Raw genomic sequence first — 12,898 nt, 5'->3', positions numbered from 1 at the left:
TGCTCCTTGATGCCGTGGCTGTAGAAGTGACAATCTCTTCTTGGATCTGCTCTTCTCTCTCGTCGGTGGAGGTTGCCATAGTGGGAGTGGTCAAAGTTCTTCCTAACCGCAAACAAACCATCCACTGTATGTGGGGAGACGTTTCCGGTTGCGTTCAAGAGGCTGAAAACCAACCGTCCTTCAAGGGACAGGAGTCACACCGGAATAGGGAGTGCTTCCGGCGTCTATAAACCAACCACACAAGTGAAGAAAAAAAATTATTTCTCCCCTCTGTGCGCCTCGGCCCCCTTTCTCTACCGTCATTTCCCTCCCCCCCTTCGCCTTCCCCCCCCCCCCCCCCCCCCCTCTTCGCCTAGCCCCCGCTCGGCCTTTCCCATTTTCCTCTCATTTCTGTCTTCCCTCTCCCTTGGCAATTTCTTTGTTCTCGAGTTTTCCCCTATTGGCAAGCCTCGGCCCCTTCTGGTCTTCACCCCTCAGGAGAACTCCATGGCAGTCGCTCCACCATCCCCGACCGAGACATTCCTTGCTTATCTTTCTCTGAAGCGGACCTCCAGCTCCTCCCTACAACGGTTGCATCTAAGAGGCCTCCACTCTGGTTTGCAAGATTGTTGGTAGCCACCCCGCGCGCGGACAATTCAGGGATCTTCTTCAAGCTAGCCTCCTTGAAGTGCCTGGAAAGATCACAGACATTCATCCTTTGGGGCACAGCTACTACCAAGTTAAGTTTGACTTGCCAACGGCGTCAAATCGAGTCATGGAGCTGAGCCCCGTCACATTGCGTATGGCCCAGGCCTGCTTTGCAAGGTGGCAACACGGCTTCAACCCCGCATCCGACCCACTGGCTAGCGTTTCAGGCTTTCCACTAAACAGCCTGCTTCCGAGGCCTCAGGAAGGAATACCTTCTTCTTCTCCCAGTGATTAATGGAGCCATTGGGAGACTGATGGAAACCCCCCCAATTGCCGCTTCATCCCTCGCACGAGCAACCGGGATTCCATCACTGCGCATCTGCATCGCATTGCCGGAGATAGTGCCTCATGTCATATCCCTTCCTTGTCTTCAGGGAGACGCCATCCTGCAGAGAGTGGAGTACTCCAGCCTTCTCGGTTAATGTTTCATTTGCAAAAAGCAGATGGGACACCTCGCCAAAGATTTCCCTCGGTGCCAGTCCACCAGGAGACTGCTCCCGATGGTCCCCCCTCTTGGTCCCCACTCAGATCATCGCCAAGGCGTAGAGAAAGAGGCAAGATCTCAGGCAGCCGAGCACTAGAACCCGACCACAAACGACTCTGCTGCCGGAGAGTGGCAGACCGTTGGCCCACGCCAGGGCCACCACCGACTTCTAGAGCTAAGCACCACCGCCGCCACGAGCGCCAAGCTGGCAAAGTACATGAGGATTCGGTTCTATCAGAGAACTGTTTCGAGCATTTATCGCAACACCCACCCATCGGTGATGTGCCCCCTCTAGTCACTACGAGGGTCCCTCTGGCCCCTCCGGTTTGGTGGCCGCTTCCCCGCCAAGATTCCTCCTTTGGTTCTCAGTTTCCAATGAGGCCAGCTGGCCCCCGGCGAGCCCCTCCTAGCACCCTCCCTCTTCGATGGATCACTCCCGGCCGCTCCCATCTCCCTCCTCTCCGCCTCCCCCCCCCCCCACCTCCACCCCCCTTCTCCTGCTCCTCCTCCATCCTCGCCTCCAACTCTCCCCGCCGCAGTCCCCTCTGCCCCGTCCTCTTCCTTTGAGCCCGCACTCCCCCCTCCCTCCGCCTCTCCAGAGCACTCCCATCGCCCTCCAGCAGCACCCGACCCAGAGCAGAGACAACCGGCGAGTTCCGTCCACCACCGCTTGATCCATCATTTCTCAAAGCCAGTAGAGATCACCATTGCCGCTTCCCCGATGAGGGCTGTCCAGCCAGAGTCCCGATGGGCCGCCCAAGATCTTGGGGCTACCTATGGATTATAATTTCTTCCGATGTAAGGGACATTTTTGTGAGGAGACAGTAGCTCCCGTTCAGATATGTGTGGTGTTTCATCACTCCATACCTTCTATGCCAAAGAGTGGCGCAATGGTTTTCTCCTTTCCCTTGAGTGCAGCCCTAGGGACGGAGTGGGATTCAGAGTCGGTGGTTGCCGCCATCCAAGGGCATGCAATAGAGCTCTCACACCATCTTCACAATCTACGCATCACCGACGTGCTCACACACCTCTGGCCCTTGGCTAGGATGGAGCTTGGAGGCTTAGGCCATAGAGACCAGGACGGGAAGGTGGTGGCCTCCAGCTTGGAGATGCTGCTCTGTGTGTTCCTTCTTATCTCAGATGCAGTACCCCTCCCCCCTTCTTCCAGATACCTCCATTGTGATCGATGGAGTTCGGAGTATGCCTACTCTCGCGGTCGGACAAAGTGGCAATATATGGAGGACAAATCTATGCCCATTTGGCACACCTCCGCCCCAGAATTGATTGTCAAGTGGAGGGCAGTTCCAATAGTTCCACCTCCCACAGAGATTGATATGCGGATAGCGCCAATGCTCTCAGAGGTGAGGCGTCCTCAGAGGAGAGCTTCACAGAGCTACAGTTGGGGGACCCATCGACGTTCTTTTCCTCCCGGAGTACCACCTTTCCGAGGGGCGTACTCGCCGCTGCGGGAAGATTTTGCCAGGCAAGAGCCACACTTTTTGGTCTCCCTCTTTTGGGCCCTCGGGGACACAGGGAGAAGTTTGTATACCTGTCAGTGAGCAACTCTTGGAGGCAGTGACAAGCTCAGGTGTCATAGCCTATAGGTGAGAACAGTGGGTTACCATTATAGTTGGAGAGGACTGCATGGACTTCCTCAATGTTTATGCTCCAAACGCCGTAGCAGGTAGAGCCATCTTTTGGAGTATAGTCTGTCGAGCCCTTCCTCAAGCTGACTTTTGGTGCATGGGTGGAGACCTTAACATGATTGAGGCAGTAGAGGACAGACTCGGAGGAGGCACAGCTACAGTCTCAGGTGCAGAGTACTCTACATGGGAGGAGTTGATCCCGGCACTCAAGGGACAGGATCCTTGGCATCTCCCAGAGTTTGGGCACAGCCCGAGAGCCTATGCTTCTTGCGGTCTGATAGGAGGAGGACCGGCCCTAACCTCTCTCGACTTGAAAGGTTTTACGTGGATGACTGGCCTTGCGGCCGTGGGGCATGATTGGCGTCTTGGCGGGCAATATTCTTTTTGATCACGCTCCAATTATTCTATCCTTAGAGGACCCCTAGAAGCACGACAGGCACGCGGGCACAGACAGCCTTATACAAGACCTCGAGATCTGCAGCAAGATAGAGCAGATATGGGCGGGACTGGATTTTATTCCAAGTTTTGCCATGTGCACCTTGGATGCGGACCTTGGTGAGATCAGCAGCTTTTTGCAGAAGGCAACTCAGAGCAGATTGGAGGGATTTCGTGAGCAAGAGAGGATTTTGAGGAGGGGTCTTGCTTCTCTCCAACGGCTTCAGGAGAGTTCCCACGATAGCCCATGGATTGAGATTCAGCTTGCTGTCGCTCGTACGGAGATCAGATTCATCAAGGAGAGGAGGGTGGAGTGGAGGTACCATGCTAGAGCTTCCTTTTGGACCCAAGCTGGCCTTCTTTGAGATAGCAAGCCCCCACACGCGGAGAGATGGTATTCGCAGGTTGCGTGGCCAGGATGGAGCTATTGTTTCTGACCCCCCCCCCCCCCCCCCCCCCCATGTGAGAGCCATCGCCACTGATTTTTTTCAATCTCTCCTCACAGGTGTCCCATTATAGGTGATGATGCGTGTGAGAGGGTCTGGCGGCACACAAGAGAGGTGGTTCCCCCCGCTCTTCAGTCCCCCTTAGTGACTCCCTTCACTGCAAAGGAGTTGGCAGAGATATTGATGGCTCTTCCTAGGGGGGCGGACGAACTCCCGGTTTTTCTTTCTTTGCCACTAGGACCTCCTAGAAGGCGGCCTTCGCGCAGCCTTCAATGAGATTATTACCACAAGTGCCATGCTAGATAGGCTTTCAGAGGGTTTGATACACTTGATTCCTAAGGAGGGTGGTGACAGATTGGAGATCCGACAGTGGAGACCCATAACCCTTCTTGGGACTGCCTACAAGATCTTGGCCAAGGCCATCAGCCGAAGACTTCGGCCTTTCCTCCCTGACTTGATCTATGACACTCAAACATGTTTTGTTTAGGATTGGAGCATTCTGGACATCATCTTCACCTTCTGGGAGGCGAGAGCTTCGGCCAAGATGTAGCAGCAAGACCTCATGGTGCTACTCCTAGACTTTGAGAAAGCTTATGATAGGGTTGATTGGAGCTTTCTGGAGGGCACGATGAGCCAGATGGGGTTCCCAATGGAGTGGATCCATAGTGTTTCAAGACCTTACTCAGCCTCTCACAGTCAAGTTCTCATTCAGGAAGCCCCAGGCGACAAATTCCCCCTTTCCCGCTCGGTCCGACAAGGCTATCCTCTAGCACCTTACCTTTTCTTATTCGTCGCCGAGGCCATGAGCAGTTCTCTCTCTGCTCAGGAGACGGGGCTCTAGGGATTGCATCTCCCCCTCCGTACTCGGGAGGAGCTGTTGGACTCAGAGTTTGCAGATGTTCACAGCAGCTTGCCTATCAGGAGATGTGGGGAATCTCTAGAAATTCACTGAGGCGATCGAGATCTTTTGTCACACATCAGGAGCTCAGATCAACTGGCACAAATCATGTGGTTTCTAGGTAGTAGGCACTGCACCCGCCCGAACTTGGCGCCCAGTTGAGGATTTCCAGTGGATCCCGAGGGGCATTCCAATCCGTTATCTTGGATGCCATGTGGACATCGATCTCTCTCCGGAGCAGCAACTCGCCCCTCTTCTTCTAAGCATTCGGAAGAAGCTTTTGTACTTGAGTTCTGTGAGACTCTCCTTACCTAGTTGAGTGGTGGTGGCGAACCAGGTCCTTCTTGCCACCATGTGGTACATTACTTCTTATTGGGCCTTCTCCCAAGCATGCATTGCTCAGGTACAGCAGTTGATCCGGAACTTCTTGTGGGCTGGCAAAGACAGGAGGCACGCCTAGGACAAGGTGGCATGGAGAGTAATCATTCAGCCACAACGCATAGGGGGGCCTAGGCATCATTGACCCTGCTATTCAAAGCTGCACCCTGCTGGGCAAGCGATTGTTAGAGGACTCCTTCCCGGTGGTGAGCCTTGGAAGGACTTCCTCTTAGCCCGGATTTCTGCCCGCACCCCGAGCCTCGGGGGCCCCTGGCCACAGAGAACCAGAGAACCAGATGGTTCTTCACAAAGATGCAGGCCCACGGATTTAGCCCAACTTTTGAGGACAGATTTGCAGCCAGCTTACTCCGAGCTTGGGCTCACCTTAGGCCGGCCCTTAGGCAACTAGCTCTGGTAGCCTTAGAGGAGCGTCTTTGGTAGCCACGGATCTGGAACCCCCTGATCCGTTTACCCAGTGGCCATATGTTGGGGGTCCGACCTCATGTATCATGGGATGCGTTGAGCATAGGACTTGCCAGGTGAAGGGTGGTTCTGACCGCATGTGAAAGCGGCGAAAAGCTTTCTTGAGGCTCTAGCGGCCTTGCCTTTTTCTCACCGATAGAGGTGGTGATCCCACTTGGCATTACAAACCACCTGTGTGGTTACCCCCCCCTCCCCCTGTATGAGATAGCCAGCAATCAACCGGAGGAGAAGTGTATCTTTCTCCACCTCTTGATTATTTGTTCCCCGCCCCGTATATGGAGGCAAGTTTGTATCTAGCCCTTCATGGTTGTATCTAGCCCTTCGTGGCTGTTGTTTATTAACTAATAGAAGGATCTTTTTCTTGGAAAAAAAAATGATATTAAATTTAGTATTAATGCCCTGATTGTTTCCTTCTTGTTAAAGGGCACCATGGCTCCTCTATCAAAGTATGCATCTGACACAGCTTTTCAAATGAAACCGGCCCTTTGGCTCACTTGACAGTAGATGGGAGCTGCCTTTGAATCGGCCCTTTGCCTCAGTCGACAGTAGATGGGAGCTCTTACACATTAGTTTATTGCACTTTAAAGCATACTTATGACAATGTAAAGAGACTTTGGGTACACAAGATGTTCTATAAACACATCCTGAAATTGTGCATCAAATAGCTAACAGGATGTTATGACCGTTCTGTATTTCAGCTGCATTATGCAGACAAACCACACAGTCAAATCATTTGTTTATGCAAAGAATCAGGCCAAAATAAAGAGAGGATCCTGGCAAACTTTTTTACACAACTTAAATCTATGCTCTTTTGTGGACAGTAACACTTTCCAGTGTTCAGAAAGCTTCACTTCTTGCCAACTAAAGAATAACATGAACCAAGAAGCTCCATTACCTAGCCGTCCAATGAACGCAGTGTCCACTAAAGAGGCAAGAGGATCAGCTGTCAGAGCAACCAAGGCTGGCAAGGCAATGACAGCAATCTCACATCCAAGCTCATCTGCCTTGAAAACGTTGCTGGAAAGGATCCAAATGGAAAATTCCAACACAATCAGATCTACGTTAGTACATTTTCACCTCAATTATTCAAGACACTACTATTGTTGTATTCTAAAAATTGTAGTTACCTGGCACCCTCCAAGAAATAGCGCAAACAACACCTATCCCTTTCTCTGGTTTGACCTGTGACACCTTTGACCCCATCTTCCTTGCCCAATGGCATCATCGACTTGCTAACTCGTGCTCTGTATGATGATACTTTGGAAGTAGGTTGCTCATGTATGCTAGCATGTCATTGTGAAGCATCACAGCATCTCCTCCTTAAACAATTTGCTTTGACCTTGTGATGGGCATAAATCTGTAATAACCTGCTTTGTCGAGAAAAGATTTTAAACAATACTCTGCTTATACCATACAGGATTATCCCAGCTGTAATGAAGCTTCACAAAAAATGGCACATACCTTCTTGCCACAGGGAATGAGAACCAATTTGTAGCATCTTTGAAGAATGGGACACTTGAAGAGCTTTTGAATGATTGAATACAAGGTCCCGGAAGGCCTACCTGTAGCAAAGCAGCTCCCAAAAAGTAATTTTGGCTGCTGACAATTTTAAAAATGACACATGGACCAAAAAGGACCAAAAGAGCACATGTGAAGGCTGATTTCAAGATGTGTTTAAAGCCTAATCTTCGAGAAAAATGCTACTTCTAAACTGATTGACATAATGTGCATACATGCAAGTATCTGTGCAAGTGTGATGGTAGGCAGAGGCACGGGCGTGCGTGTGGCGTTTTGCGGCTTTGCCTTCAAGCACAACATTATTGAAGGGTTAGCAATGCTGAGTGGGCTTTTAGCTTGATTGGTACAAGATTTGGGAGTGTGTTAGATACCAACAAAAAGGTATTTCATTAGTGATGTCATTGACAAAAAGGCATGTCAAAGTCATAAGCAGTAGATTAGTCAAGTTGCATGTTATTTTCCTACAAAAAATTTATTTTCACCTACGAGTTCTTTTGGCCTAAAATTTCAACGTGCTTACAAACTTCACCCTCTTGTTTTGTCCTCAAAATTACAAAATCTGGAAAGAGTAGGCCTTCTTAATCTTTGGTATGAATATTGCAATCAATCTGATTGACTATTTGTCCCGTGCATCAGGTCTTGAATGCATGTTCCATGTCTATTACAGGGTAGTTTTGAAGAGTTACAGGCCATGGTGAACAATAGTGGAATAAGGGGACATGCCCATTAAGCCTACAGTCACGTAAAGACACAGGTGCAGGCCTCTCATGGGAGATATCAGTATCCAGAAGCAATAAACCCACGAGAATGTCAGTGCTACGCACATCCAACCCATGGCCACCATCAGCAGGGTTGCCTGCTTGTTCCAGAAGCTAAGCAAACAGCCTCTGCCCTGGATGGATGCCCACAAGAGTAGTGTCAGGCTGGACAATGTGTTTGGGTGAGCTGGGTGTCAGCACAATCGAGTTGGGCACCTGTTGTAGGCACGACTTGGTCAAACACCTTATGAAGGTAAAGTATATGTTCATTAAGGCTTGGCCTTGTCATAAGCAGCCTGACCATGCATAAACAGATTTAAACCATTTAAGGGCTCTAACACTCTCAGTTTAAGCATTCAGCCCCACCAATTAGCAGCTGCTGCCTCGCAAGATGCGAGATGCGAGAGGTTTGCGGACGGGCCGAAGCCTCAGTGGGAGCTTCAAATTAAGCTTTAATCAAGCCCTTGGTTAATCTGATAGCTGAGGTCAAGCCGGCTCCACTGCTTCAATGCTCTGGCTCATTCTAATTTCCAGCGTGGCTGTAGTCCCAGCAAAGAAATCAAAGCAGACAATGAGCAATCCATACACACTAGACCTAGCAAGAACCAAAAGCTTGAGCATCTCTCCTCTATAGGGCAACTCCATCAATGCAGCAATAGATGCTGTGAGCAAAGAAGCTATAAAGGTTAGCCTAGCACAAGTGGCAGCCAGATCTTCACACCCTACAGCAATGTAAACCGGAGGCATCGATTCAGTCTGTCTAAAGCCATGGCAATAAAGGAGTCACTTTTGTAGCAAGGACTAGGAATCACGTCTGCTGAGAGAGATGGAGCACTTATGCTCTGAATGTATATTTGTAATCTAAGGTCTAAAGGTTGAGGGGAATATAGAATGTCAAGGTAGAAGACTGTAAATGAATGGCATGGTGCGCGATGATGTATGCATCATAAGAACTTCAGCCACACTGGTGGACAGAGAATCGTGTGGAGAAAATTGTGCCTTCCAAGGCTATAAATTGAAAATTTTGGTAGAGAATTAACTCTCTATTGCAGCCCTTGACAGGCCAAAAACAGCCTTGCAAGCATCCCCACACGCAAACTTAGACTGAAGGAAATTTTTTAGTCCATCTCTCAGCCAAACATAGCTGTGGATGTGGGAAACGGAGGCACTGACTCAGAAATCAGTTGTGTCTGTGTTCTACAATTAGCTTATGGTAAGCCCTACATGCATCTGCTTCTCCAATCACAGCCTTCGAATCCCAGTCTCGCTGAGTACGGAAGTAGGCAATGGCCTCTAGATATCCATCCAGTGCATGCACAAGACGAACAGTGAAAGTAAAGAATGGCCTCTGGATAACCATCCACTCCAAACAGCAGCACCCAAATACTTTCCTTGGCTGACCAATCCTGGTTTGTGAGCTCAAACAAATCTCTGTGGCCCAGATTGAAAATCAAGGAGCCCTTCCCTAAATTATCATCTTCAAGAATCTATGGTCCACGGTCGTGGGATCCATGGCCCTGGCAAGCCTGTTCCTCGTCTTGAAAATTACACCACAAGTTTCATGTGGCCGGCCAAGATCATCTCCACGAACGTAGATTTATGGCCTTCAGTTCCCAACACAGAATGAAGCAGCCCATTTCAGCCAGCCAAAGGCCACACCACCACACACCAAATAGTATTGTAAAACACATTGCTCCATTGAAAGAATAGTCCTTATGATGCAACAAAACTGTTCTTTCCTGTCAAAGAGACTCTGTCCGACCATTCACCATTTCTTCACCTAAACTCAGCCTGCTACAACTGTTCCTTAGCCATCCTAGCACAATTTATTTAAGTGCAATGCTAAAACTAGGCTGATCAACTTCAAGCATTATCAAACTAAACCTGTAATGTCTTTGTTGCGTACATGAGGCTATGCTTCTGCACAAGGCAAGAAACGAGGCGTACACAACCAAACCCTAACAACTCTTCTACCATAGGCATGGAAATCTATGCTACAGTCGAGGTAGTAGCATTTTTTATTTATGTATGCACGCATGGAAAAAATTGCAGGAAATGCAGTGCTAAGGAAAGCTCGAAACGGTCACTGATTTGATGAAAAACAAGAGAGAAATGGCATGGAAATGCACGTACATGTTGCTGCGAAATGGAAAGGCAAGGGCCTGCAGGTGTAGGAAGCCAACAAGAAAGCACGGCTTCTCTGCAATGCTTTCTTCTTCGCCTTCTTCTTCCTCTTCTTCTTGTAGTAATTATTTGGCAGCAGTGGCAAAGGTACAGCCGCAGCAGCAGTCCCCATCGCCAATATTTTTTCGAGAAAAAAAAAAGGGTGAAAAAAGAAAAGACCCACCAATCCTAGCCGCCGTGAGTGCTTCGACCACCGAGCTTTTGCCTTTCCAGGAGTTACATAAATTTGAAACGCATATCCCATTCCCTGTGGAAGAGGAGCATATATTCCTTTTTCCCAATTAAAAAAATGGGAACATTCCATCAAAACCAAATTCATGACTCCTTTCCTTTGGGTCATACCACATACACTATTATAAACAGTATTACATTAGCATGTAAATCATGTTTGTTGTGTTAGGATGGGCTCCTCTCAGTAACACAATTGTCTCACTCGCTCTATGTAAACAACCCTTTGAACATTACTGAGATCCATGAGCTACAAACCTTAGATCCATGAGCAGCTAGCTCTATTCACAATGTTGAGGTATGGCATGTTGAAGTTCATTTGAAATAATAAGAACAGATCAGTTTTTGAAGACGGGTACCCAAGGAGATCTGCAGTTGTGAGGTATTGCCTGTTGAAGTTCATTCGAAATAGTATGAATAGATTGGTTCTTGAACATGCTCACAGATGTCTATAGTAGAGAGGGATTTGCCTTAGAATCATGCTTGTTGATGTTAGATGGCTTAGCTAGAGAGATGATGTAACACACAATAGTTAACATCTCAATTATTTTTTTACAGAACATGCCATAGCACCTCAAGTCCACTTCAGCAACCTCGTTGGATTTAGTGTGGGTTGTTGTGCTTTGTCTAAGGGTGATCACAAAATCTTAGATGGGCAAGATTGCTCGTCCATCCCTGCCTGACATGGCCACTCATGCTCACACATATTGTCATGTAATTTTACTAGCCTCAACATCAAAACAAGATTGTTAGCTAACATTGGTTGTCAACCAACTCTTGTCATAGCCAAGAGAAAAACAACAAGTGTATATTTGGATGAATGGCGACCTCTTGTGGTGCCCAGAGAATGTTGTAAACTTCTAATAAGTTTGTATTAAAAAGGTTGTATTAATTAATGCCCACATAAGTTGGCAATAATTAAGTACACTAAAGTCCAACCATAGTCGTCGTTTTCACATGTCAAGCATCCCCTTCTCACCTCCTTTGCACCTTTCTCCTTGTGCCCTTCCTACCCAACTCTCATATGCCATAGTCGTGCCTTTCTCCCCATATACTCCGCTTCTCACACTACCCCTCTCATAATACGATTCTTGATGTGCCGCCCACGTAGGGCCCAAAACATGTCACACACACACACACACACACACACACACAAAAATTTAAGGTTTTGATCTTGCTTTTTGTGGCATTGTACAAGATAGGTGGGGAGGAAGAGAGATATATGCACGCTCGAACACAAAATAGGATCCCTCAAGATTTAACATCCATGCTTTCTTGCAAGAGGGAGAGAAAGAGATTAAGGATCTGTAGAAGGCTTCACGCAAAGGGTTCCCCTTCCAACACAAAGAGAGACAAGCATACGGATAGACATAACGACAAATAAAACCTACTATTGTCCATTCCCCACTTTTACAAGAACACTACTCAATTCTTACTCATGCCATAGATACAACCACAACTAGAGAGCCAAACATATGCATGTGAGACGTGTACAATCAACAAAGAGAGAGTCGAACATATGCATGTAAGACGTGTACCAAAATGAACCACCAATTACACCAAGGTAAGGTTAACCTACTCTTAGAAACTAAGGTTCCCTTATATGTTATTCAGTAAAACTCATAAGGATTGGGGGTTTATCTTGATGGCAACATGTGATAATAATGTTCCTTTTAACGAGAAGCTACAAATTCTTTTTCTAATACCTAACCAAGAGACTACCCAATCTTTAAATTTTGAGTGCTTCAACCACTAAGCTTTTTCTTTTTGAGTGCTTCACCCAATAAGCTTTTCCTTTGTGAACCACAAAATAAGCAATCAGTTTGCAACTACCCCACAAGATCACCATAACATAACAACACTTTCAAAATTTTGTACAAGGTGAAGAAACAAAAATTGATAAGTTCCTATTTAGAAATTGGATTTTGTATAACTATGAATAGAAAGGGATTGCTTTTAACATGTCTAAAGGGATTTTGTATAACTATGAATAGAAAGGGATTGCTTTTAACATGTCTAAAGGGATTTGTATAACTATGAATAGAAAGGGATTTTGTATAACTATGAATAGAAAGGGATTGCTTTTAACATGTCTGAAGGGATTTTATATAACTTTGCTTGACTTACTGACTAGCAAGGAATCCTCAACGCGTCTAAAGGTTGATTAAAGTTTTGATAAAGAACGCTTTTTTTTAATGGATAAGAACAACCAATCTTAATGCCTCCACACGTGTATGCATATGGACACACTTCATGGGAAACATCAAAGGTCACCTTGTTGCCTATTTTTTAAAGCTTTCATTGGTAAAAGTCACTAATAGTCAATCATCAACAAGTGCTCATTATAGCCATGATTGAACATGATACTCTCATATGAGTAAGCCTACTTTGATTACCATTTGTGCAAAGTTCTAAGATGTTTAGGAGCATTAAGCATTAATTGTATTTGTTTTTTGTATTGATTAGTTAGAACATTACCTTTTTACGCATCTAGAAAAGGGAGATTTTAATGTGCTCGCTATTTGTCTAACAACTTCATAACTATTGCATGTTTCTTACCTTTTCAGAAAGAACATTGTGTGCTTGAAAATTACTTCTTAACAACTAGTATGAAGCCCTCTTTAAAGACCTATTAATCTTTTTTCCAAGCAACAACATATTGTAACCATAGAATGCTAAATTTGTACATTGTCTAATGTTTTCCATTTAATCTTTTATATTTTGTAAAACTTAATCATTTTTTATATTTTGTA

General features: G+C 46.8%; 1 protein-coding gene across 2 annotated transcripts in view; it reads right to left on the bottom strand.

Moving 5' to 3' along the window:
- Positions 1-10,199, bottom strand: part of LOC147604810 (protein DETOXIFICATION 42-like) — a 39,188-nt gene extending 28,989 nt beyond the window's left edge. Inside the window, exons 1-4 of one of the 2 annotated variants that reach the window (XM_086795063.1) lie at positions 9,867-10,199; positions 6,919-7,019; positions 6,585-6,824; positions 6,353-6,474 (exon numbers count right to left, since the gene is read on the bottom strand). In XM_086795063.1, coding sequence (XP_086651189.1) covers positions 6,353-6,474; positions 6,585-6,682 — 220 coding nt within the window. In that variant the 5' untranslated portion in view covers positions 6,683-6,824; positions 6,919-7,019; positions 9,867-10,199. The remainder of the gene's footprint in view (positions 1-6,352; positions 6,475-6,584; positions 6,825-6,918; positions 7,020-9,866) is intronic. The other variant, XM_086795064.1, reaches the window with a different exon arrangement.
- Positions 10,200-12,898: the final 2,699 nt, after the last annotated feature.

This window comes from Cibotium barometz, chromosome 61, assembly GCF_041138505.1.
Source record: "Cibotium barometz isolate CiBa-2024 chromosome 61, ASM4113850v1, whole genome shotgun sequence".
NCBI classification, from domain to species: domain Eukaryota; kingdom Viridiplantae; phylum Streptophyta; class Polypodiopsida; order Cyatheales; family Cibotiaceae; genus Cibotium; species Cibotium barometz.
Note: the sequence above shows the minus strand (reverse complement) of the source record. Positions and strands in the feature narration are given on the sequence as shown.